Source organism: Balaenoptera acutorostrata, chromosome 20 (assembly GCF_949987535.1).
Source record: "Balaenoptera acutorostrata chromosome 20, mBalAcu1.1, whole genome shotgun sequence".
Classification (NCBI taxonomy): domain Eukaryota; kingdom Metazoa; phylum Chordata; class Mammalia; order Artiodactyla; family Balaenopteridae; genus Balaenoptera; species Balaenoptera acutorostrata.
Genome location: NC_080083.1, coordinates 48,835,194 through 48,861,114, shown reverse-complemented (window position 1 = coordinate 48,861,114; position 25,921 = coordinate 48,835,194). Strand labels below are relative to the sequence as shown.

The window sequence follows — 25,921 nt, the reverse complement described above, 5'->3', positions numbered from 1 at the left end:
TCATGTTTTCACCCCTGAGTCTGTCGGGGCTGCAAAGACTTCCCTTCATCTGCTCGTAGAACCCCATCACTCCTCAAATCTCAGCTCTGGCACAACCTCCTCCCTTCCCCTCCCCTCTCCCTCTCCCTCTCTTCTCCTTCTCTCTCTCTTTTTTTCCCCACAGTCCAGAGGTCTTTTAGTTCTTTACAGCTATCAAGCCATGAATTCACAGGGAATGCGTCCCAGCAGGGCAGGCCCCTCTCACCGGTTCTCACAAAGCGGGACTCTCTGGCTGGAGCAGGCTGGGGCTTCAGTTGAACCCAAGTACATTTCTTCCTTCTTTTTCTGATCATTTTCTTTCACACGTTTCAGGAAGCTGTCTCGGCTGGTGGAGTAATTCCTACGCTCAGTTCTCAGTTCATACCTTAATTCTCTTGCCAAGAATCTTGCCCTTATCTTGTTTGTTTACAACAATGCCAGCCACATGCTGTGTGTGCACTGTAGACTCTTCCTGTTTTGCCATGGGGACACTGGTGGGCGTTCCTTTTTAAACGGTGCCCCTTCCCTTCATGTCTACGACATCACCTTTCTTGTAGATTCACGTGTATGTGGCCAAAGGAACGGCTCCTTGTTTTCCGAAAGGCCTGGAGAACATACAGTAAGTGCCTCTCCTCCCCGCTTTTGTGTTGGTCACTTTGGTGAGTTACTGGAAAATGGTGGCTCGGGAGGAAAGGCACAGCTTCCTCTTCTTAGAAGCATTTCTTCCTTCCTTGTTCAGTGGGCCCCAAGCCTGGCTAAGCATCAGATAACTGACAATACACAGGTTTTTGACTATGAAAATGGAATAAATTTTACTTTGAATAAGTGCAATTTATTAAATAGATACATTATTATAAAACATGGGATTCGTGAACAATGGGATGTTTGGAAGGGGAAGAAAGGTTAGGAAACGCTGGTCTCTTGCCAGTGACGGCCATGATATCCCTGACATCATCCTGCTTCCGTTAGAACATTTCCAGGGACAGGAAGCTCACCACCTTGGTGGGCTGGATTGCTCCAGCTGTTAGGAACTGCTTTCTTCTGTTGTGTCTCCTGCCTCACCATTTATACTTACTGTTCTTCACTCTGCTCTCTAGAGAAACACTTCGTCTTTTCTCTCTTTGGCACGACCATCCTCCAACAGGAGAGGTCTGTCTCTCCATGTCTCCTTTTCTCCAGGAGAAATCCATCGCCTCCAGCGATTCCCGGGAAGAGATGGTTTCCAGATCCCTCCATACTTGCTCACCCTCTTGTGAATGGACTGCAGAGCTTCCATATTCCAGGTAAACCACACGCCCATGTTTGAGGAAGACCCCAGGGCTGGTCTAACCTCAGGGCTGGTGCAGAGGGGTCCTGATCCAGTTAATGTGAGTCTATTGGTGCAGCCCGAGGACCGTGGCTGTTCTGGCAGCCTCATCGGCCCTGTGGCTCATACTGAACCTGGGATTTGATGAAAACCCTTAGATTTTTTTTCATGTTAAAAATTACCAGTTTGTTTATGTGCATCTGATTTCCCCCTTGTCTAAATGCAGAATATATGTAAAATTCAATCTTACTGCTTTTGACTCAGCAATCCTATCTTTTGAGACAATTTTCTTCACTTTCATGTCTCATTTTGTTCTTCCCCTCAGCTCCATGTCAAGCACAGATTTAGTCAGCAAGATATTGTTTTTTTAAAAATGTTGGCATCCCCAGGACAGTGCCCTATGGCAACTAAGCATCCGTGGACCCTGTCTGCGTTGTGCTCTGCCTTTGGGATGTCAGGCCCCTGACCGCAGGGAGCAGGGGAAGGGGAGGTGCACTGCATCACTCCAGGCCCAGACTGAGGCCCAGCTCTGCCACAGCTGTGGGCAGTGACGGTCAGGTCTGTCTCCCAGGCCGGGAGCATCTGAGAAATCTTTGACTCACATCTGTCCTGTCTCCTCTTGCCTAATCTTTCCTGGTCGTCATTAAAAATGTCTCCCTCCTTTTCTTTCATTCACTGGTTCCTCTGCACATTTCTCCTGAGACCATGGGGTGCAGGCACTGTGCTTGTGCTGAAGATGGTCTCACCAACACAGAATCCCTGGATGTTTTCTTTAGGGACTTTGGCGCGGCATGTGGGATCTTAGTTCTCCGACCAGGGGTGGAACCCGCACCCCCTGTACTGGGAGTGCAGAGACTCCCTGGATTTTTTTTTTTTTATAAATTTATTTATTTTTTGGCCGTGTTGAGTCTTCATTGCTGCGTGTGGGCTTTCTCTAGTTGCGGCGAGTGGGGGCTACTCTTCGTGGCGGTGTGCAGGCTTCTCATTGCAGTGGCTTCTCTTTGTTGCGAGCACGGGCTCTAGGCGCGCGGGCTTCAGTAGTTGTGGCACGTGGGCTCAGTAGTTGTGGCTGGTGGGCTCTAGAGCGCAGGCTCAGTAGTTGTGGCACATGGGCTCGAACCCATGTCCCCTGCATTGGCAGGCAGATTCTTAACCAGTGCGCCACCAGGGAAGCCCTCCCTGGATGTTTAACAGCAATTCCCAAAGTGGTGACAGGCCCTGTGCCCCCTCTGGGGGTGTTGCTTGGGCTGAGCCATGAAAGGAGGGGTAGGACTTGATCAGGTCAGTCGTTGGAGGACTCACATTTGAAGCAGATGAAAGAGAAAGCAATTTCCCCTGGTCAGCACATGGATGTGAGTGGGGGCTGGAGAGCAGGCTGCGGCTGCCAAGTCAAGGTGTGTGGTCAGACTTCCTCCTAAGGAAGGGCTCGCATAGGGCAGTGCCAGCGCCACAACTGTATTTCAGGGTGTTCAGTGGAGATAAGTGATTAGCAAACTCTGGAGGCCCAGAGGTGGCAGGAGAAGATAGGGCTCAGGGTCCCCCAGAGACTGAGTAGAATCAGGGTCTGCTGAGGGAGACAGGGGCCGCATGGATGGGGGGCAGGGTGGGGAGGGGTTGAGGGGTGATGGTGCCTTGAAAGGCATGTTCCTAGGCAGCAAACAGCCTAGAAGCAGGCCTGGGTGGTGGGGGGCAAGGAGATGAGGACTTGGTTTGGGAGGGCACTGGTCCTTCACTGTGAGGAGGTAGGTGACTGAGGAGCCAGGTCTTCTCACTCCTGCCACCAACGGGCATCCTCCAGTCTGCTCTCCCTCCTGCGGCCACCAGACCCTCTGCCCCCTTTTCTCTGCCTGCGTCCTGCCACTGGACCGGGCCTCCACCCCAGAGAACCTCCCAGGAGGTGTCGAGTCCCTTCCCACTCCTGGGCCCAGCTCAGTCACAGGCTCCCCAAGTTTCCATCTCAATCAGCGTTAGGTGTGTGTGGGAGTGGCAGGTAAGAGCTGCCCCAAGAGAGCCCAGGAGGGTTCAAAACCCAGCCCAACACCCCGGAAGGCAGGCTCCGAGCCCAGGGCCTTCCTCGAAGCCAGGCCTAGTATTTTCACCAACATTAACAATCCCTCCTATTCTCTGGGGGCTGTGTGAGTGCTGGGGATGTGACAATGTATAATAATATCAGGCCATGTCTATGGAGCTGGGCATCTAAGCGCTTTACACATCTTAATTAATGTAAACCTCCCAGCAACCTTATGAGTTAGGTACTATTTGGTTCCCATTTTACAGATGAGGAAACTAAGGCACAGAGAGGTTAGTAAGTTGACTAAGGTCGCACAAGAGGTGGAGCCCAAGTGCAAAGTCAGACAAGTCCCCCCACACTGTGAGCTTCCCCACTGCCCACTCCTCCCCCGCCTTCCAGAATGCTCACTGCCTTGGTCCACTCTCACCAACGTGTCATGTGTCATATTCTTTACAGTCAGGATGTTCTTATCCTTAATCCCAAATCCTAAGCCCACTTCCTCTGGTTCTGCCCCTAGTGAGGTTATCTCTGTTCACGGTCCCTGTGAGAACGTGAATGTGAGAGCGGGATGACACCTTCCTCTTCCTAGCTCCTCCCCCTTCTCCAGTCCCACTGCCACTGTCCCCACCTTGGGACAGACCCTCATCATTTCCGCCAGCTCCCTCCCCCCGGCTCCCCCGTCTCTCTCCCTCTGGTCCATCCTTACAGCTGTGAGAATGAATGCTTGTCCCAAAGCACGGATCTGACCACAGCATCTGTTCCCTGAGAGCCCCTCCTGGCTCCACATCAGCTGGGGGATAAAATCCACACTCCCGAGTGCGTAGTCCAAAGTCCTTCCTGGTGTGGCCCCTGCCTCCTCCAGGTCGCCAGTTCCTGCCCTGCCTCTACAGGCCCCTCTGTCAGCACTTTCCAGAGGCCAGTCCACTGGCTGGTCTGGCCCTTGATAAAGTGTTCGATAGTCAGCAATAAAGCAAGACAAACAAGAATAATGAGATATATAAAATCGATCGGCATACGTCAGCCAAGTTGCCAGCTGTCCTTTCTTGGTCACAATATCTTTTATTCTAAGTATTCTATTTCTTTTTTTTATAGTTAAAATACTTCTTTCATAAAATGGTACTGAGAGAAAAATGATGGATTTTTAGAAAAAATGTCCTTACTTGGCAAACTAAAAAATGTTTGCAACTCTAGTCAGATTCTTTTTTTATTCTGACAGTTCAGGGGTTGATGGAAGCTTGCCCCACTGGCGTGCCAAGCAGACCCTGATCTCTTAGATTCCTGAGTCTTTCCTGCCATTCGTTCCTTCTGTCTGCAATGCTCACTCCCTGACCCAGTGCTGGTCATCACCCACCGTGCCTGAGGCCTGACCTTCCTTCCCAAAAAGCACGTCTGCAGCACCATCATATTCACATTTCCAGAGCCTGGTGCAGGCCCAGCCACCCATGTACTTGGAGGTTTGCTGAGAGCCTGACTAGAATGAATTCCAGCCTTCTCTGCAGCAGGTTGAGTGTGTGGTGGTGAGGGGCAGTGGGTGGAGGTGTCCAGGCTTCCGCTGGCCTCAGCTGTCAGGCCGGGGCACGGCCAGCTCTCTCCTGCTCTGAAGGCCCAGTTGGGTGCCAGCGACTCTTCCCCAACCCCAGTGGGGCCCAGCTCAGAGCTCCGAATCCTAACAGGCCCTAAAGCGCTACCCGGCACGTGTGTATCTCACTCATTGTTCCCAGGGGGGTCGTGAAACCACCCTCGCCCTGAAATGCTGGAGATCATCATCTCCCTCCTGGAAGCCCAGGAAACGTCAGGTCAGACAGGAAAACAGAGGCGGAGGGAAAGGGGAGAGACCGAGAGAGAAACTGAGAAAGAGAGAGACAGTCAGGGGAAACAAAACAAGGCCTGTTGTGGCAGCAGAGAGGGCAACGTGGGGGACCCACAGAGAAGGGGGTCAGGAGGGACAGCTGTCATTGGAACGGTGGGCGGCGGAAGCCTGGAGCCAGGGGTCTGGACTGCCTCCTGCTGGGCTGGGGAGATGCACCCTCCCGCTGCCCTCTAATACGGTCTCCATCATGGGACCCAGAACGCATGAGGCAAATGCACCTTTGGGGTCTGCCCCCACCTCTACATGTCCAGGGCCCAGCAAGGCCCTCTGAATGCCCAGGGCCCCTGAAGGGCCTGCAGCCCCCCTGCCATCTCCAGCAGCATCCTGGTCTCCACATCCCTTCCCTGGGACCCTTCAATAATCAAACTCCCTGGAAGGCATCAAGGATGGGTCAGAGGAGGGGTCCCTAAGGGAGAAAATGACATTTTGTTTTTTAGTTAACTTGGAGTAGTTTGCTTTGCTTTAGCAGGTACCACTTGAGAAGGCCTTTTTTTTTTTTTTGGCCACGCCGCGTGGCATGCAGGATCTTAGTTCCCCATCCAGGGATCGAACCTGCGCCCCCCGCAATGGAAGCGCGGAGTCTTAACCACTGGGCCGCCAGGGAAGTCCTGAGAGGGGCTTTTATGCAGACATCAAGAAGAAAGTCTGGGGACTTCGCTGGTGGCACAGTGGTTAAGAATCCGCCTGCCAATGCAGGGGACATGGGTTCGAGCACTGGGCCGGGAAGATCCCACATGCCACTGAGCAACTAAGCCCGTGCACCACAACTACTGAGCCTGTGCTCCGGAGCCCACGAGCCACAACTACTGAGCCCACGTGCCACAACTACTGAAAGCCGCACGCCTGGAGCCCGTGCTCTGCAACAAGAGAAGCCACCGCGATGGGAAGCCCGTGCACCGCAGTGAAGAGTAGCCCCTGCTCGCTGCAACTAGAGAAAGCCCACGCGCAGCAACGAAGACCCAACACAGCCAAAAATAAATAAATAAAATACATTTATAAAAAAAAAAAAAAGAAGAAGAAAGTCTGTTGAGGAGATGGAGGCAGTGGCCTTCTGTGGCTGGGCAGAGGCCACCTCAGGTCACCCCCCCTTGAGAGTGGGGTGGTGGGTTGACCAATGTGCATAAGAGGAAGCGAGAATCTGAGCTGAGACCCTTTTACCTTAGCAGACCTTCTCTGACGGTCAGCTGGCAAGGGAGGCGCTGGGGCTGCTGGGGAGAAACCTCTCCGCGGAGGAACGTGGATGGGGCCGGGCTCTGCGGAGGCCCCAGTCGGACTCAGTCATCTTGCGGGGTAGCTGGTGCTGTTCACCGCACATGACGGCTGCTGACCTGGCCACCTGAGCACTGCGGGGAGGCCATGGGGGGCGGGAAACAGAGCACGGGGTCTCTAAAGAGCTTAGAAGCTGGGCTCACTGGCATGCCACCATTGGTCTTGACTCTGTGGCCAGCTGAAGCCAGGACTGAGCCCTGGGCCAAAGTAAGCTCTTGGAGGTGCCTGGGTTTGTCAGATGAAGAGAGGCCTGTGGAAGGGGAGAAAACTCCTCAAGACGGATGACAGCACTCCAAGTTACACCCGTTTGGACTTGACATTGCCTTCCAAGCTGTGAAGGTATCACAGACAATGGGATGTCGGGACGGCTGATGACTCCAAGCAGTGTCCGTGCCTCCCAGCAGCCTTAGTCCGTGCGACCTAAGAGACGGCACTCAGGGTCATCATTTATGGGCCCTGGAGCATCGCGGGGAGCTACCCAGAAGACCTGAGCTACCCATTGCTGTAGGAGCAGGAGGGCCTAGCTCTGGCCCCTTGGATCCCTTCAAGAGCAGGAGGCATGACCGCCCCACAGGAGGCCGTGAGGCAAGAGACCAGGGGACCAGCTGAGGGGCGTGGCTCTCCCTGGCACCAGCCCCCCCTTAGGGTCTCCCACTGGCTGGGAGGGGTCAGAGGAGTGTGGCTTCTTGCGTGAGGGCAGTTCTGAGCTAAGGTCAGGGTACCTTCTAATCTAAGCTGCTCTCAAGTCAAGGAGCAGAAGGCCTGATAGGAGCACTCAGGCAGGAGGTGATGGCCAAGGTCAAGAGAAGTATAAAGGATGAGGGGAGGGGCAGAGCAGAGCGGGGCGAAGTGAGACCTCTGACTCAGGACAAGCAGGCCGCTGACTGGCTAGGACCTTGGAAGAGTCAGCAGCCTTAGTGCACTCATCAGGGACAATGCCTGACCTGTCCTCCCCCTCGTTCTGCTCCTCTGGGTTCAGCTGCATCCTGCTCTGGAAGAGGGTCATCACAAAGCTGCGGCTGGGAAACACTGCCTGTGCCTTTGCCCATCTCCCGCTAGGGGCATCCTCCGGGCCGTGGCTTTGTCACCCCACACCTTCGGCTCAGAGTGGCCTCCACGTCCTCAGCACACTCCTAGCATGAGGAGTGTGGCTGAGAAACAGGGGGTGTGGAGCCAGGGCTGGAGTAGCTTTAGGAGCCAAGATGAGCACTCAGCTGTCACAGGCTCTGAACAAAGTGCAGCAGTCCTGGCCCTGCAGGGTTTATGGCTGGTTAGTGGAGGCGATTAGATGGCTGTCATCAGCAGCTCATGCCCTCCCCCTTCATGTCTCTGCTGACACCACCCCAAGCTTTAGCCAGTCCTCATCCCCGGCCTCACACCCTTGCCCTCCTGGGTCTTTCTTGCTCTCCACAACGCGCCTAGTACTCACATAGCGGGTCTTCAATGTTTGTTGACTGAGACTCAATGACTGATGGACTCGGAGAAAAGTGGGGAGGTGGGATTGAGGACACGACTGGGAAACACACCTCCTCATGGTTTCTTGTCTGGAAGGGAGCGCTGGCCTGGGTGGATGTCATGCCGGGGCTGGGCTCCAATGCCTCCTTCTCAGGCCGTACCACCAGCCACAGGTAAACCTGGGCTGGACCAGGAGAGCTTGGTGGTGCCCTACTGACTGGGACTGGATTCTCCAGTGGGTGACAGACATGGTCAGTGCTCAGACACAACCACAACTATGTGCCTACGGACACTTCTTAGACGCCCCAGGAACCTCTGGTGGGGTCCCCGCTGCACACCTCACATCTTCAACCTCTGCCCTCTCTAATGACCTGTTTACATCCTGCTTTCTTGTCTGCACACGTGGCTGATTTCTCCTGTGTTGGGGGAGGAGAAGTGTTGGAGGGCAGGGTGGAATGGAGACAGCCATGCACATTCCTGTCCTGGGACCTTTGTCCTTCTTCCCTCCTCTTTCCTCGGCTGGAATTACCTTCCCCTGGACCTTCACGTGGCTGCACCCTCACTTCTCTCTCCTCAGAGAGCCTTTACTAGCACCCCTCAACAACAGCCCTACCTCCCGGGACACTCCATCCCCTTCCCCTGCTTAATTTTCTTTGTATCATCTGTTACTACATGCAGTTAGGTTTCTGTGTATGTGTGTGTGGGTTGTTTGTTTGTTTACCTTTTAATTATCTGTCTCCCCCACTTCATGTAAGTTACATGAAAGCGGGGACCTTGTCTGTCTTATGGATTACTGTCTCTCCAGGGCCTGGAACAATGTCCGGCATAGGTAGATGCCCAATAAATCTTTGTTGAAAGAAAGAAAGGAAGGGAGGAAGGAAGGGAGGGAGGAGAAATGGACTTCCTCCTGATCCTTCCCTCCCCCAGAGGGCTGCACAGAGCACACTGAGAGGCTGGGAAAGCCCACCCCTTCCACTACCACCCACTTCAGGCACCCAGTGCTGTTTTGCCACCTCTTGCACTGGGCCAGTCCCCTGCACCACCCCGGCCGCTTATGCCTCCCACGTCTGTTTGCTCAGGGCCAGCAGAAGTGAAAGCTGGCCGGACTGTTCCGTTCTCATCGCTTCTCCATCCAACCTGCAGTGTTCTCTTGGCTTGTGGACAGGTTACTCTTGTTTATCTAAGTCTTGTTTTCCCAGACTTGGACCGACTTTGTGGGTCAGCCGGGGACCCACAGCCTGTGGCATTCCTCAGCCCCATCCCCTCGCATTCTGGAGGTCCCAGGTGACTCACTGTCTTCACTGGAAGCTTTGCGGTCAGTCCCCTGTGTGCTGCTTCTCCTGCCACCATCGCTGCTGCTCTGCTGGACGCGCTGGCTGTTTCTGCTCGGGCCGCTGATTTTCTGGCCTCCTTCGCTGCCCCTGAGGCTGGAAGATAGGATTTTCCCCCTGAGTGATTATTGTTCCATTTTAAACTCATCAAAGTAGCCATGTGCTTTCAGATTCAAACCAGTTTTCTTTTCCAGCAAGTTGTGGCAAGTTCCCCAGGAAGGGGGCCTGGCGATGCCGCCCCCCTGCTGAAGGATGCTCTCACCCTCAGAGTACAGGTCAGCGGATGTGTCCTTCGACTATTTGCCACCCGAGTGCCACGCCCCCCTCCCAGAGCTGGCACAGGGTTTGGTTCAGGCACGTGGATTCCTGATTCCTATGCCGGCAGTACTGGTTGGGCCTCCTCGCCTGCCTTCCAGCCAACGCTCCTGCTCTCTCCCTGCTGTCCCTTCGCCAGGTTACCCCTGCTCGCCCTGCAGCTCTACGATTCTATGCCATGCCCCAGAAGCCTTCCCTGACCCTCACATCTGGGTTAAGTGCCCTTTCTATGCACTGTTAGGGCCTGGAGAGAACAGCGCTGTGCCTGTCCTGTTCATTGTTATACCCAATGTTGCCCAGCGCCTGGAACACTGAAGGGACTAGATAAAAACTATTGTAAAGAGTGAATGAATTGTGTGTGTTTGCATCTTACAGTGTGTTAGGACTGGGGAACCTCATCTCCAATGCCTTTGGTATTCACTGCAGCCCAAGGTTAAGGCCTCTGGCTAAAGCGTGTGCTGAACAGGAGTTAACTGGGTGTTTCCGCCTGCTGGGGTAGGGACGCTTTGCTGGGAGGGGCCAGAACTGCTGGGAGGTCCTCTGTCCTTCCCACACAGGAGCAAGGGTAGGATTGCCAGATACAATACAGGGCGCCCAGTTAGATTTGAATTTTGGATAAACAGCAAATACATTTTTAGTATATTGCATGTCATACGTAGGACATACTTACGCCAAAAAAATATTAAATTCAAATTTAACGGGGCATCCTGGGGTATTTTCCTTCTTTTTAAGTCTGGGAACCCTAGCAAGGCAGACATGATCTGCCAGGTGCTAGGGGATCTGAGGTCCTTCCACAAGGTACATTCTGTTCACTGTCTGGGTTCTTCCTGCTCTTTCAATGCTTTTGGGCAAAGAACAGGGTGAGCTCAAGGCGTGGTTTCCCAGGGCTGTCACTAGCACGCTTAATCCACGGTACCTCCCTGCATCTCAACCCCTGACCCAGGCTACTGGACTGGATCGTTAGGGAAGGCCTCTCTGAGGAGGGGATGTTTGAGCTGAGATTTGAAGGAATGAGCCAAGTGATGATGGGGGAAGACCGTTCCAAAGGAGAGTGGCTGTGAACCTGGTGAGTCTGAGGAACATAAAGGCTAGTGTAGTGTAGTGAGTGCAGGAAGGGAGGGGTTTACATGGAAGACCTTGGGCCACATCCTCGGTCCCCAAGAAAGGGACTTGAGGCTGCACTCCTTGCTGGTCACCGCCCCCAGCTGTAGGGTGGATGCTTCTCTGGCCTCCAAGGCTGAGTCTCAGCGGCAAAGATGGGGGAGGAAGGGAGTGAGTGTCTGCCATCTGGGGTCAGGGATTCTGGCAGCAGCGGCAAAACCATGGGGCCTGGTGCTTGACTGCAGTTTGGTGGGATCTCCAGCTCTTAAAAATGGTGTGGAGCCATGACTGCTTAGAGCTAAGACCCCATGTGACTGGTCCCTGTGGAGAGCCACCTCCATCCCCTCCTGAGAGCACTTCTGGGAGCCAGGTGTGCTCTCCTTTCTAGGGGAAAGTGCTGCAGCCCAGGGCCACAGGGCCACGGCGTGGGGAGGACCCAAAGGGCTCCATCCCACCTCAGCAGGAGTCTCTCTCCTGGCTTTGGAAGGGGTTGAAAGCCCTACACCAGGAAACTCAAATCAGGTCCCCAGTGAGGCTCTGCTCCTTTGTGCAGCCCTGCCCACCCCAGTCCTCCTCCTCCAAACCCAAATACGCAGGCCAAAAAACGGGAAATGGCTCGTTTCCAAGGACTCAACTCACAAGACACTTGTTGCCTGCTGTTTGCCTGCTGGCATGTGAAGGAAGCTGTTTCTTAATTTAAAATGTCCATTATGGGCTTCCCTGGTGGCGCAGTGGTTGAGAGTCTGCCTGCCAATGCAGGGGACACGGGTTCGAGCCCTGGTCTGGGAAGATCCCACATGCCACGGAGCAACTGGGCCCGTGAGCCACAACTACTGAGCCTGCGCGTCTGGAGCCTGTGCCCCGCAACGGGAGGGGCCGCGATAGTGAGAGGCCCGTGCACCGCGATGAAGAGTGGCCCCCGCTTGCCGCAGCTAGAGAAAGCCCTCACACAGAGATGAAGACCCAACACAGCCAAAAGAAAGAAAGAAAGAAAGAAATCTTATAAATAAATCTGTCCAATCTTAGCCAGCTTTGACTACACAAAATAAGATTCCTTAAAAAAAAAAAAAAAAACCTAACCCAAAGGCAGCACCTGAGTCATTATTAAAAAAAAAAAAAAAAAATGTCCATTAACTCCCTCCAGCTGGAAAGCTACCCCAACAAAACTTCTGTTTGTGGAGGGTTTAAGCTTGCTCACTCTGAGGGCATGGGCCCAGCTGGGTCTGCCTCATCGGAAGGTGTGCCCAGGGCAGTGGGCACCCTTAGGTGTCTTGCCATGGCTTGAGAGTATGTTCTCTCTGTCAGGAGGTATTGGATCCTCAAGGCCCACCTTGGCCAGGGCCCTTGGGAAGCCCACAGTGCTGGGGCAGGGGGTGAGGGTGATGTCCCTTTGCGGAGGCTCTTTTATGTCTTCAGGAGAGGAAACCCCATTTCCCTACTACCACCAGGCCCTCGGTGAGTCTTGCCAGGCATCCGACAGGAAAGAACCTTTTGTTCTGAGCTTGTAGGAAGTCTGAGCTGGACTTGTTATCTACCCACAGCATTTCCTGGATAGGGGGCCTGGACAGGGCTGCACTAGGGGCTGGCTCCCAGCCTTGGCCTTGGTTCCTTCCTCTCAGCGTCTGGGGCCGGGGAGGCTGCCCATGGCAAGGTCTAGGTCTTCACGAAAGGCTGGTGAGAACTGGTATTTATCTTTAGGCTGCTGGAGGGGGTGTGTGTGGGGTGGGCGCTATAGCCTGGCAAAGGCCCCTGGCTTGGGGAAAGGGGGCAAGAAACGTCACCTAGTGCGCACGCGCCGTGTGTGTGTGTGTGTGTGTGTGTGTGTGTGTGTGTCGGGGGGTGCTGCGGACCTGGAGAAGGGGTGACCCCAGCCTCCCTGCAGAGTGACACCTCCACCATCCGGCTGCAAGGAAGGGGCGAGTCCCTCAGGGCTGCAGGAGCGGCAAGGTAGGCCAAGGTCCGGGCCACGCCTGACACCTAGTGGCCACCTGAGCCCGGGGCAGGGCGAGGGAAGAAGCGGGGAGGGCAAGGGAGGGCGTGGAGGGCGGGAACCTGGAAGCGCGGAGACCAGGCCCGAGCAGGGTGGCCGTTCTCCCGTTCTCCCGGCCGGCATCCCCCTTCCCTCTGCCCGGGGCCCCGCCCCAGCAGCCCCGGCAGCCCATACCCCCTCAGCCTCGCCCTCGGCCTCCGAGTCAGGCCTGGACTTGGACGCCTCCCACACCCACGGGTGGGTCGCAGAACCCCATACGCCCCCGAACGTGGTGGACCCGGGAAGCCAGGTCGTGAGGCCCGGATTCGAAGGTTACCCGAGCTCGGGTCCGGAGGCCGGGTCACGGTGGCCGCTGTTCTCGCGCCGCAGACCCTAGCACGCGGGCGTCAAGGTTCGGGCCCGGAGTCTGGCGGGACCCTGTCCCTAGACCCGGGACCTTGGGGGGCCGGGCCCGGTCCCAGGTGCGTGGACCCGCCGGGGGCACTTCCGGTCCCCGCCCGCCCGCCGCGTCGTCCGCCGGGCTGCCAACCCGCCGCCCCCCCCCGGTCGCCATGGAGACGCGGTAGCTCTGAAGTCCCCGCGGCTGGCCGAACCGGCAGAACAGCCCGGGCGTGGCGCGGGCAGCTCGCGGGCCAGTGGGCAGCGCGACGCTGCGCAGCGAGGACGAGGTCCGGGCTCGACGTCCGGCCAGGTAGGTGGCCGGGGCGGGTGGGGGCGAGCCGAGCCCCGGCGCGGAGGCGGGAGGGGCCCCGGGTGTGTGCGGGTGGCGGGGGGGGGGGGGACGGCGAGCTCAGGTGTGCCCGGCCTGGGGCGGGACCGTGTCCGCGCCGGGACAGGCCGGGATCCCGGCGCCGCAGCCATTCTTTCTCTTTCCCTCTCCTGCCGCCACACCTGACTCACCTCACCTGCTTCCCCCGGCTCGGGGCCACCGAGCAAGGCCCAAGGTTAGGAGCTCATCCCACTCCTGCCTGGAGCTGTCAGCCGTCGGTCCCGGGTCTGCCTCTGTGCCCAGTCTCTGCGGAAGTTAGCACGGAGCAGCAGGTGATCCCAAGTTCACGCACGGCGTAATGTTTTGCCCTACTCTAGAAACTAGGTGGCATAGAAGTGGATCAACCAACATTTGCCACGACTGTTCTTTTGAAACCTGAGACCGAGCTGCCAAACTGCTTCGCTAGTGGCGGGGCCTCCCTCCCTCTGCCTCTTTCCTCTTGGGGTGAGATGTCTAGCTAGTAGAGCCCTTCCTTGTTCTTCTCCAACATCTCCAGCCTCTTGGTGTGCAAGGAGTTTCCCGTTTGGGAAATCCTTACTCCTTGGGTTGGCCTTGGTAGCCCCTGAACTGTGGGTACAGGGGATGCAGAACTGAGCTGAGGAAGGGATCTGCTGCTGCCTTTGACACCTGGGAATGGTGGGGGGTACCTCCCCTCTCTGCCTGCCCTTCCCCCCAGGGCACCACAGAGAGGAGGATCCAGGTGGACCCTGGAGTCCCGGACATGTCTTTAGAAGCTGACACCCCTCCCAAGTCTTTCTCCCTTCTGGTTGCCCCTCTCCACTCTCACTCTACCTTGGCTTTGAGGATTTTCTAAGACTCATTAAATGAAGCTCTATCTTATCTGGATTCTGTTCCTTCGTTTTCTTCTGTTTTTAATATAAATTCATTTATTTTATTTATTTAATTTTTGGCTGCGTTGGGTCTTCGTTGCTGTGCGCAGTCTTTCTCTAGTTGCAGCGAGCGGGGGCTACTCTTCATGGCGGTGCGCAGGCTTCTCATTGCAGTGGCTTTTCTTGGGGTGGAGCACGGGCTCTAGGCACGTGGGCTAAGTAGCTGTGGCTCACGGGCTTAGTTGCTCCACAGAATGTGGGATCTTCTTCCAGGACCAGGGCTCGAACCTGTGTGCCCTGCATTGGCAGGCGGATTCTCAACCACTGCTCCACCAGGGAAGCCCAGGTCCTTCGTTTTCATAGCAAATGGAAAACAAAACAAACAACAACAACAACACCCCACAGAGCTGTGCTACCTTCTCATACATATCTTGATTTCTCCTGTGAAACTGGATTGAGGCAGAAAATATAGGCAACTTGTAAATGCCAAGGGGAGCCCCATACAGAGAAACGGTTGCTACAACCCGGCCCCCGGGGCAGGAGGCGCCTCCTGGACCTGAGTGGATGCCCTGCTTGTCCCACTTCTTCCCTGCCTGCGCCACCTTCCCTTGGCAGGCAGAGCTTGGGCGGCTTCTAATACAAAGTGGTTCAGCAGCACTAGAAGAATTTGGTGGAGGAACTCACCCCAGATCCAGGGGTTTCTGCCCAGTGGGGGGATTCATGGTAGACAGAAGGCGGGGTATGGATTTATTAGAGGGGGTCGTGCTGTCTGCTGCCATCTGGCTCTCTGTGGCCCCAAACCTCATGTGTCAGCAGCTTCGGATGCATGACTCTTCCTAAGGTGCTATTAGGAACAGGTTTAGTTTTTGTTAGATTGCTATGTAACTGAATACCTACTATGTGGCAGGCAGTGTGCTAGGCATTGGTACATATTTATCCTGTTTAATCGTTGCTACAGGCCAGTAAGGTGGATCTCAACATCCCCCTACCTTATGGAAGAGGAAGCAGTCTCAGAGAGGGTGCTTGGCTCGCCTGGGCACACACAGTCATGAACAGTGGGGCTGGCTTTGAAATCATATCCGTCTGACCAGGGCTGCGCTGTGGCTTTCCCCTTCCTCCATAAAAAAATAGAGAGAATTATATTTTACAACCACATTGGTATAAAGATGAATATAATCCAGGCTGGGTTAAAACTTAAACTATTTTCTTCAACCCTACAAGTTTGTTTTTTTCTTACGATTTTAACAGAAATCAAAACGTCTTTTGTGAGTCCCTACAAGTACTGGGAGCCCCGCCGCTGAGCCCCTGGGCCCCGTGGAGAACAGGGCTCGGTGTCTGACCTCAGACTTTCTACCCAGGGGTTACTTGGGTGTGGGCAGTAAGAAAGTGCCCCACCTAACAGCTCAGCCTTCATTTTGCCTTTTCTTTTATCACATTTGAGGACATTCTAGGACAATTGAGTTGTTTCTCCCCTTCACCCATCAAGAAAAGATCTAGCCCCCAACACAATCTTTTCTAACCCAATTAAAACCCTGCTGCGGATAAGGAGGCTGTGGCCAGGCCAGGCTCCCTGCTTCCAGGCTGTGGGACTTGTGCGGTGTCTGGTCCCCATAATGAGATTAGGCCTGGTGGCCTTTCAATGAAACCCCTTGGGCTCAGGGAGGGAGAGGGATGCTCGTTAGCACGTTCAAGCCCTGCGGCAGCTCCTGGCCCTGGTTGATCACATTAAGTGGAGTCTGGCTGCAGGTGTGTGTGGGAGGGGAGGGGTGACTGTCACAGCCCAAGGTTCCAAAAGCTGCCAGAGATCTGACATCCCCGTCCTGTGCTCTGACAGGAAGGAGGGTGGCCGGGTAAGGATCCACAAGGGCTCGCCCTGGTTCTGAGACTCTGGTCTACTGGGCTGAGGAAGCCTTTGCGGGTGTAGATGGGCTGCTTCCAGACTGTTGACATTGCTGCCTGTACTGCTGCACTGGGAACACAGGAGATCCCAAAGCAGCCAGTGTTCTGGGGTTCCACAGGAAGGGAGGAAGGAAGGGAGGAAGGAAGGAAGGAAGGAAGGAAGGAAGGGTGAGAGAATGTTCCCACTGTCTAGACTGGGAAATGAGGGAGCAGAATAAAAGATATTTGCTTACTAGGGAGTGAATCTCAACTGATTTCAAGGTTTGCAAATGCACATTTGTTTGTGGGTGAGTCAGATTCCAACCAGAGTCCTTGAAATGTCTTCTCTGTTTCCCCCATCATCGGAAGCAGCCCCTCTGTGTACAAAGATACGTTGTCAATTATGTTGAACCGAATAAGCAATGGGGCAACGGCATTGCTGAAGGGGTCTCAGTTCATCTTCTGTGAAGCACAGAAACCACTTGATGCTTTGTCTTTTCTGTAAATCTGGATTTTTCACTTAGATCTTATTGGCTGAGGTCACCTATGGGGAAGCTACAGGCCTGCCCGAGGACTGGTCTTTCTGTGTGTGTTTTCCTGTCATCCCTCATCCCTGGATTTAGAATCACCTTCAAATTGGAAGGGGCCACAGGGGAGACTGCTTAGGCCTCCATGAGTCCAAAGGTCATTCTTTATCTCTGGCTTCCTCTGGGATGCCTAGTTACCAGAGCACAGGGACCAGGAGAGATGCCTTTGGAGCAGTTGGCATGAAGATCTTGCAGCTAGTTTGTCCCCATCACCTCTTCTCTCTAACCCACCTGTTTCCATCCTGCAGCCTTTTCTCCCAGGAGAGCCCATGGGGGACACCAATGCTTGATGCTATGGTGGGTGTAAACTGCCTTAGAAGCATGGTTCCCCAAGGGGTGGGGAGGGCCCAGGAAGACTGGCGTGTGAGGGGAGAGGCCTTCCTGGAGCCCTGCCTCCAAGCAGATTCAGATCCCCTGAATACTGGATTCAGTATTCAGGAAGTTTTCCTTTCTTCCCTAGTTACTGGCCTGAGAAAGTGCAGAGCCACACCCTGAGCAGGCAACCCCTGTAGGAAATCCAAGGGAGTGGCCACCCCAGTGTGGTGAAGCCAGCATAGACTGTGGAAAGTGCTCTGGGAGTTTAACTCATAGCCTAAGTTGTTACGGCCCTTTACTCTGGAATCTGCATCTGCTCTGCACCTTGTCTGCAAGGCCCTGGAAGGCGGAGGCCATGGCTCGTCTGTATCCAGCAGTGTGACCCCCATATCGTAGGCGCTTGATAAACAACTGAGTTGAGCACTTCTTTGCTGCGGATGATTTGAGGCAAGTTGTTTATCCTCTTTGAGTCTCAATTTCCTCATCTGTCAAATTGGGGTAATACTCCTGTTATCACCATAGGTTATTGCGAAGATTGAACTGAGTACAGAGCGGGGCTCCCTAGCCCTGAGGCTCGCAACCCCAGTCCACCACCCTGGGGTGCAAACAGCACTAGGGTTTGGACTCCGAAGGGAATTCAGGTTGTGAGTTTTCAGTGAGGACGTTAAAGCCACGTGTTTACTCACTGTGCTGTTCCCACATGTTTTCTTTTCGGCACCACCAAGCGAGTCTCCATTTCTCAGCAGGTGCTCCTGGGTGTCCTACAATTTAACTCAACATTGTCACTACCTACCGGAGACCGCGTCAGATCCCGCAGAGCTCAGTCCCACAACACTGCCCCCACCCCCTTCAGATGCTAATTGCAAGTCCAGGTTGTCACCTGTGCTGCTGAACAACGGGCTATAGATCAGAGCTTCACACGACCTTTTCCTCAGGTTCAATTAATTTGCTAGAGCAGCTCACAGAACCCAGAGAAACCTGCTAGATTGCTGGTTTGTTATAAAAGGATATAACTCAGGGACAGCCAGATGAAGAGGTACGTAGGGCAAGGTCTGGAAGGGTCTGGAGCACAGGAGCTTCTGTCCCCGGGGAACTGGGCTGCACCACCTTCCCGGCACGTGGATGTGTTCACCGACCTGGGAGCTCTCCGAACCCCGTCCTTTAGGGGGTTTATGGAGGCTTCATTACACAGGCCCGATTGATTAAATCATTGGCCACGGGTGGCTGCACTCAGTCTCCAGCCCCTCTCCCTCCCTGGAGGTCAAGGGTGGGACTGAACCGGTCCAACCCTCCAGTCACGTGGTTGGTTCCCCTGGTAACCAGCCCCACCCTCAGGTTTTCGAGGGGCTTCAGTAACACGATGTAATATTAACATAACAAAAGAAACGATTGCTTTGTCACCTGGAAAATTCCTAGGGTTTTACAGGCTCGGTCCCATATATTTCTTATTATAAATCACGCTATCACGGCTGTGAAGAGAAGTCTGATTTCTGCCCGACTCATGAGGAGGTTGGCTGCGGGGGGTAGAAATCTGGCTCTGGCTTGCGTCACCAAAGAGCGGCTCTTGACCCAGGAGTGGCAGTCTTTGCAGCCCTGAGCTCCCCCTCTGTACTCAGTGGCTACTCGGTGGGGACGCTGTGGCAGGTCTGCGGGGGCAGAGCACGTTCCTTCCAGTCTTCCTAATTCAGAGCTAATCAGATTCTGACTGCGCCCCAGGCTCTCGGGGAGGAATCTAATAAAGCAGAGGAGGACAGCATTTCTCAGTGCAGTACACTTTTCCTGTCAGAGTCGGCCAAGGGATGAGATCCCCGAAGGAGAGGTAGACGCATTCCCTGCCTTCTGGGAGCTCACAGGGCTTAACGCGAGGCAGGACACCGAGGGTAAGTAAGCGCCAGGCCAGCCTTGGGGACACAGAGGAGGGGGACAAAGTGGTGAACAAAACGCCCATTTCAGGTTGTGGAGCAAATCGATAGAGGCGGAGGAGGAGGAGCGGGGAGTGTGAGGTGGAGGGGCTAACAGCAGGTTGTGTTGCTAGAGCTGGGGAACTGGGAGCATCTCTTCCGAGTGGACTTGGTAGGAAAACAGTGGGGGCTGCAGGTGGGCACTGGGTTAGGGTCAGTTATGGAGTTGGCATTTGACCACCATACGCTGGTGGCCCTTTGTGCCTGGTGTGGCAACAGGACTGGGACCTGGCTTTGTCCCTGTCGGTCAGGCAGGTTGAGGAGGGTAGGGAGACGGGGGCAGAAGCTCCAGGCCCTGCTGGGTGGTGGAAATGAAGATGGCCAAGAGGGAAGTGATGGCGAGACCTGGGGGAGAAGCAGGAGGATTGGGCACTGGGCAGAAGGGCGACCTGGGAGGTCAGGAGAGGGGTGTAACTTTGGATGTGCTGAGTTTGAAGTGTTTGAGGGACGTCCAGGTGGAGATGTTAGTGGACAGTTAGAAATGGGGTTTAAATTTGGGGGAGATGACAGGCTGGCACTAGATTTAGGAGTCATCAGTGTCGAGGTGACAGATAAGCACGAGGGCAAGAGTTCCAGAAATACGGCTTCACTGTTGCCCAGGGCTTCTGGAAACAGGTGTTCCCACCTGCCTTGGGAGTGTTTTCTGGAAGATGATTTGACAGAATGTATCCACAACCTAAAAAAGAACCTAGCCCTTGCTCAGGATTCTATTTCTTCACTTAGGAATTAGACGAGTGTGCAAAGATGATCACAGTGTTGTTTATTTAGTGAAAAGCTGAAAGCTGGCTAAATATTTAACAACAGGAGATTAGGGGATTGGTTAAAATACGAAATAGCCGTGTACTGACATGAAAAGATGTGCATGATCTATAATGAAGTGAAAAAAGCAGGTTAGAAATTGGTATGGTCATGTTTCTATGAAAGAAGGTACATATATTTCTAGAAGAAAAGGATATAAATCAAAATGTTGATTACTTGTAATTTTTCTCTTTTTTTGCTTATCTGTATTTTACTGCAGGGAGGTGTGTTAACACTGCCTGCCCCCCTTTTTAAAAAATGATGGAGTTGCCAACAGTTGTCAAAGGTGGCAGAGAGAACTGGGGGTAAAGACAGCCTGGTCCCCAGGAGGACAAGGCCAGGCCAACTGGAAACTAGTTCTTGAGCAGCACAGGGTACAGAGTGTGTGCTCGGTATTGGGGGGGGGACCCCAAAGTGTGTTAGTCAAACATCTCTGCTCAGCTGCTGTTCTCTGCTGGTAATGAAGGAGAAGGAGGGTGTCTCCAGCGCTGCTGGGAGAGGCTGGGGCAGTGGGAGAGGCAAGCTGGGGGGATGGAGTGCTCGGCCCTCTGGGAGCTGCAGCAGCGCCTTTGTGTGGCCCCAGGCCGCCAGCACCGAGGCCCAGCAAACGGAGCCCGTACTTGTTCATCAACCGCCTCCTCTCCTCCCATCTTCCAGCTGCCTCTCCCGCCTGGGTGTGGGGAGAACCAGCAGGTTCAGGGGGAAGAGCTGGCACACAGGCCACCCTGAGCCTGGGCGAGGCCGTGGAGACACCGGGGACTGGGCAGAGGAGCCAGGAAATGCCTCCCACTGGCCCCTGAGCCTCGCTTCCCCAAACCCCGTTGAGCCCCCGGTTCCTTGTCTGCAGACGGAAGCAGTGACACACCTGCTCTCACAGGATCCTTGTGCGCTAAGTGACCCCAGGAGTTCTCACCTTGTAGGTCTCAGTTCAGGAAGCCTGGCCTGAGGGAGGGGCGCAGGCCCACGCCCCAGGTGTGGAGGGGAAGACGAGGCAGGAAGGGAAACGGGCAGCTCGGCGGCTCCTGTCCCCTGGTCCTTTCTACTGAAGCGGCTCAGAGAACATTCCTTCTACCGGCAGCTGCCACGCAGCTCTCTGTGGGCAGGACTTCTTTCATCTCCAGCTGGGAGCTGAAAAAGCAGGCACGGGGGAGTCAGGTTCCCCATTTCTCACCCTAGATGTCCTTTATGATTCATCTGGAGGAAAAATCCCGGCACCTTCAAGGAATTTGCTCACTTCTCTGTGTTTGTTTCACCTGTGAACCCCACCTGAGAAAACCCAGGGCCTCCTGAAACAGAAAGTAAAGCACTGGCACTGGGCCCTCCTGCTCCGGCCAGAACTTGGAGGACTCCGACTTGCTCCCTCATTGCAGGTGGAAGTGCAGCCAGGTGTGGGTCTGTCTCTGCAGGAAGGCGGGCCCGTCCCGCTGGGCGCTCTCACGGAGGCCTGGGGTTGTGGGCCGAGAGGGAGGAGGCAGAGGTGGGCAAGGGAGGCCTGGGATGTATTTTTGGAGGCTGTGGGCCGTTCCTCTGAGCTCCACCATCTTTCCTGCAGCAGTCGCCTCGGCATAGAGCCACCTCGGCATGGAGAGCCCTGCCCGCCCAGCACCCGCCCCCGCGGCGCTGCTTTACTATGTGGCCTTCTCCCAGCTGCTGGGCCTGGCCGTGGTGGCCATGACTGGCACCTGGCTCGGTGTGTACCGAGGAGGCATCGCCTGGGAGAGTGCCCTGCAGTTCAATGTGCATCCCCTCTGCATGATCATAGGCCTGGTCTTCTTGCAGGGAGATGGTGAGTCCCTGGGCGATGCCGCCTGAGAGAGGAGATTTGCAGGGACCCTTTCACACCTGAATCTGCCCAGTCAGAGAAGGAAGCTGGCTTGGACCTTGGGGACACTGGGAATCCAAATCAAGGGCCCCAAGGCTGGTGGGTGGCAACTCCTTTCTGACTTATCCCAGATCTTTCACCTCGTGCTTCAACAAGGAACATCCGAAGGTGTGTGTGCTTCACACAGCGGAGGCCCAGGGGCTGGGCTGTGAGCAAGACAATCTTCTGCAGAGGTGGTTTTAAATTGAGGGAGAGAAAGTGAGTGTGAGTGTGAGTGTACGTGTGTGTGTGTGCGTGTGTAGATGCTGGACTTGGCGGAGCCAGAGCTCCTCTCTCTGGGGTAGGATCCAGGCCGTGGCTGGCCCCCACCCTGCCTCAAGGCCAGGGGGCCTTGGCCTTCTCCTTCTGGTAACAAGAAAGCTGGACCCATGCATTCTTCCTAGATGTGGTCCTGGTGACAGCCACCCCCTCAGCAGCAGACTCCTGAGGGACATTCTGCAGGAGCCCTGGCCCTGACTGCTTCAGCCCGAAGAGGGGGGATTAGCTTGGGGTCGCAAGGTTCTGCTTTGAGAACCTGGGGTTTCCCAACCGGGGAGCCTGCTGTCTAAGAGTAGTGAATGTCTGATCCGGCTTCAGTGCTGTACAATCTGAGAACCATCATAGCTAAGAGGTGAACTCAGAAGCCTGGGGGCACCTTGATGTTGACTGCACGGCGAGCCTAAAACAAAGCCTGGGATACACAGGACAGCTAAGAAGGGGGCGGGCGGTGCGGGGGCGTACGGAGCCTCGTTTCCTCCCCCACCTCCTGTGGCTGGGGTACCTGGACAAGCCCTCCCCTCTCCAGCCGGGGGTGTCTCCTCGCTGCCCTGACAGGAAGGCCTCGTGCTCGGCTTAGCGCCCTGACATTCCCTTTCTCACGGCCCACCAGCCCTGCTGGTTTACCGTGTCTTCAGGAATGAGGCCAAACGCACCACCAAAATCCTGCACGGGCTGCTGCACGTCTTCGCCTTCGTCATCGCCCTGGTGGGTGAGTTCCAGGCACGGGCCCGCCCTCCTTCCCCCACCTCTGCTGACTTGGGGAAGGAGGTGCTTTACTGTCCAGTCCCCCCTCCCCACCCCTCCTCCCCATTCCAGGCAGGGACACTGGGTGCTGGCAGCCACCGAGCCGGTACTGGAGCCCAGAAGTCCCGGCGGGTCGGGTTTCCCTTGGGTCACCGCACCCCCTCCGTCGCCATCAGCCCAGTCCTCACGCGACCCCCACCTCCGGCCAGGCCTGGTGGCGGTGTTCGACTACCACAGGAAGGAGGGCTACGCCGACCTGTACAGCCTGCACAGCTGGTGTGGCATTCTGGTCTTCGTCCTCTTTTTCGTGCAGGTGAGTCCTTGCCGCCCCATGGCGCTGGGGAGGGGCGGGGAGCAGGGCCGGGGCCAGGCGTGCGCACAGGCGAAAGGCGCTCCAGCCCGCCGGGCGCTCCCTCCGACCCGGCGCCCTTCTGGCCGACAGGCACGTGGGTTTGGTCCCAGGTCCCACCTCGGGGCGCACAGTGTGGGGCTGGGACCGGCCTCGAGCGCCGGCCGACCTTCCCCACGTGCTCAGCGCTCCCGCCGCCGCTCCGGCCGGAGGCCACCGCGCGGGGGGGTGGCGGGGCCTGCGGTCCTCGAGGGAGGCGGCCCACCTGGGGCGTCCTTGGGCTCCAGTCTCCAGCGCAGCTCAGCCTCCGGCAGCACCTCGCCTTTCCTCCCAGTGGCTCGTGGGCTTTAGCTTCTTCCTGTTCCCCGGCGCGTCGTTTTCTCTGCGGAGCCGCTACCGGCCGCAGCACGTCTTCCTTGGCGGCGCCATCTTCCTCCTCTCAGTGGGCACCGCCCTGCTGGGCCTGAAGGAGGCGCTGCTGTTCGAGCTCGGGTGAGCGCCCCCTCCCGGCGGCTCTGTGTGGGGCCGCCGAACAGCGGCTTTTCTCCCGGGGGAGGGGGGCGGCGTGGGGCGGGGTTGGGCTTGGGATCGCACCGCATCTTGCGGGCCGGGGGCGAATGGCACTCGGCCTAACGGCTACGCCTCGGGTGGCCTCGCCCTCCGCCCCAATCCCGCAGGACCAAATACAGCAAGTTCGAGCCCGAGGGCGTCCTGGCCAACGTGCTGGGCCTGCTGCTGGCCGCCTTCGGCGCGGTCGTGCTCTACATCCTGACCCGCGCCGACTGGAAGCGGCCCCTCCAGGCGGAAGAGCAAGCGCTCTCCATGGACTTCAAGACGCTGACGGAGGGCGACAGCCCCAGCTCCCAGTGACGCGCGCCCCGTGCCATCCCGTCCCGTCCCGCGAGGCGGTCTCCGCCGTTTCGGGGTCCCGACAGGTGTCTGTCCCGCACCCGCCGAGGCTCCGGGGGTGGGGAGCGGGGGTGGGGCAGCCCTCCGCCCTGCGCGCTGATTTCCGGGGTTCAGGCGCCCTCCGCTTTTCCCTCCTCGCTGCTGCTGCTGCTGCTGCCGCCACTGTGTTAGTCCTGCGCAGACCCCCGCCCCCGTTGCCCCTGCCACCCCCTCAGATGGAGCAGCTTTGGGTAGGGTTCTGGGCGGTTGGGCCTGGTCGCAGAAGCACAGATCCCTAAAGGGGTCGGAGAGTGGGGGGGCGGCTCCCCGCTCGGGGCAGCGGGGCCTGGGCTGTGTCTGCGGAGAAGGCGGGGCTCAGCGCCGTGCCTGGCGAGGCCAAGACTTGCTTTGTGTGACACCGAACTCCAACCAGGAGTCTTGCGGGCCCAGCCTTTGGCAGCGGAGCAAGTGATATTATGTGTAAAATATGCTGGTGTCAGGGCAGGGTTCCCCAGGAGAGGGGAGGGACTGGCCCTTGGGAAGCTCTGGACGCGTGGCTTCGGCCCAGCTGCGCTCTGCAGCCTTCTCTTTCTTTAACCCCTTAGCCCCAGGGCGGCTTTCTTTGCCTTTGGGGCCCAGCAGCCCGAAGAAGAGGCAGGAGGTGGGCCTGGGCGGGCGCTGCGGGCCGTGTGCCGCCTGCAGGGGCTCCCCTCCCCGCGGGGGGGGGACGGCCTCGGCGAGCCAGCTGCCCACCAGCTGCCCACCCTCGGAGCTCACTCAGGCGCTGCTCTGACAGAGGCCCAGGACACAAGCCTTTTTGCTTTAAACAAAAAGCTGCCGCTGTTGCCCCCTTTCCCTTCCCATAGGGAGGGTAGGGGCTGCCTGATCAGGAGGAAAGCCTCATCCTCTCCTACCTGGGGCCCATCTTTGCAGGAAGTTGGGACCAAGTCAGAATCGGATTAATCCCCCCAACCCCATGAGTGTGTAGTGCTGTTAGCTGAGTCACTGTTTGGCTTCTGTCTAGAAATAACGTGATTACAGCATCGATCTTGTGCTTCTTGGACCTGGTGAATGCTCTCTCCTTGTTTTCCTCGTTTTCCGGGCTTTGAGGAGCATGGCACTGTTTGAGACAAGACACAGTTTACTTAGATGAAGACATTAATAAAATTTCCAAATCTGACTACTGGTTTTTTTTTTTAACGGCTGCCTTTCTCACACCTAAATGCTGCCTTCGAGAAAGGGGGCTTGTCTCCCCTAATGCTCGGATTTCTAAAACAGCTTTTGCGGTGGGTCCTGCCTCAGGCGATGCTGCTTCTCAGAGCAGGTGGCTGTGTTGGGCGCCTTACCAGCAGGGCTCCCTGCTCCCTCCCTTGGGCGTTCCGGGCTCTGCTGCAGCCCCGGCACCAGGGTGTCTCCGCACCCTGTTTATATCATACGCCCTGCAAGGGCACGGGCTCCGGCAACTCTTTGATCACCTGGTATGGTCAGTGTTTACACGTGGGAAAACTCCACCTTAGACAAACTACCAGAGTACAATTGTATATCTCCGTTGCCAGAAAGCCACAGAGAGAAATGGAACCTTGGATTTGCAAGAAAAGTCTGCAAGCTGGCCTGTTTGCCAAAGCATATGCTGGATGACTCATGAGCCAAAAAGCCTCCTCCCCACCCCCAAGCTGATCCGTGGTGGTTTATTTTATTTTGCCTGTGGCCAATCTTCTATGAAGTACAATGTAGTGTTGGTACAACAGATGATTCAATAAATGTCTACAGCAGGTCTCTTGCCTGTTATCTTCATTTACTGTGGCAATAAAAGGAGCCAGTGCTTTTAGCAGATGCATGAAGTTAGTCTACTAGGGTTGAAAGAATTTGCATATCCCCAGGCTGGGCACAGAAGGTAAAGTGATTAATGATATTTATGATGACACAGGTTCTGAAACAGCCCAGTGGCTGTCCTGACTCTGGACCCAGTGAGGGAGGCTCTTCCACATGGTTAGAG

At 56.0% G+C, this 25,921-nt stretch overlaps 1 protein-coding gene across 20 annotated transcripts; it reads left to right on the top strand.

Moving 5' to 3' along the window:
* Positions 1-1,154: 1,154 nt before the first annotated feature.
* On the top strand, positions 1,155-25,105 carry LOC103000520 (transmembrane ascorbate-dependent reductase CYB561). Of its 20 annotated transcripts, none has more exons than XM_057536306.1 (7): positions 11,405-12,350; positions 12,559-12,623; positions 20,981-21,190; positions 21,357-21,590; positions 22,555-22,653; positions 22,898-23,001; positions 23,715-25,105. In XM_057536306.1, the coding sequence occupies exons 4-7, from the start codon at positions 21,386-21,388 to the stop codon at positions 24,222-24,224; spliced, it is 918 nt and encodes a 305-aa protein (XP_057392289.1). In that variant the 5' UTR covers positions 11,405-12,350; positions 12,559-12,623; positions 20,981-21,190; positions 21,357-21,385; the 3' UTR covers positions 24,225-25,105. The 20 variants fall into 20 exon arrangements, with proteins under 20 accessions (XP_057392304.1, XP_057392294.1, XP_057392301.1 ...); XM_057536310.1 differs by having other exon boundaries at positions 11,405-12,360; XM_057536317.1 differs by lacking the exons at positions 11,405-12,350; positions 12,559-12,623; positions 20,981-21,190 and adding exons at positions 12,714-13,357; positions 13,753-13,879; positions 17,191-17,492.
* Positions 25,106-25,921: the final 816 nt, after the last annotated feature.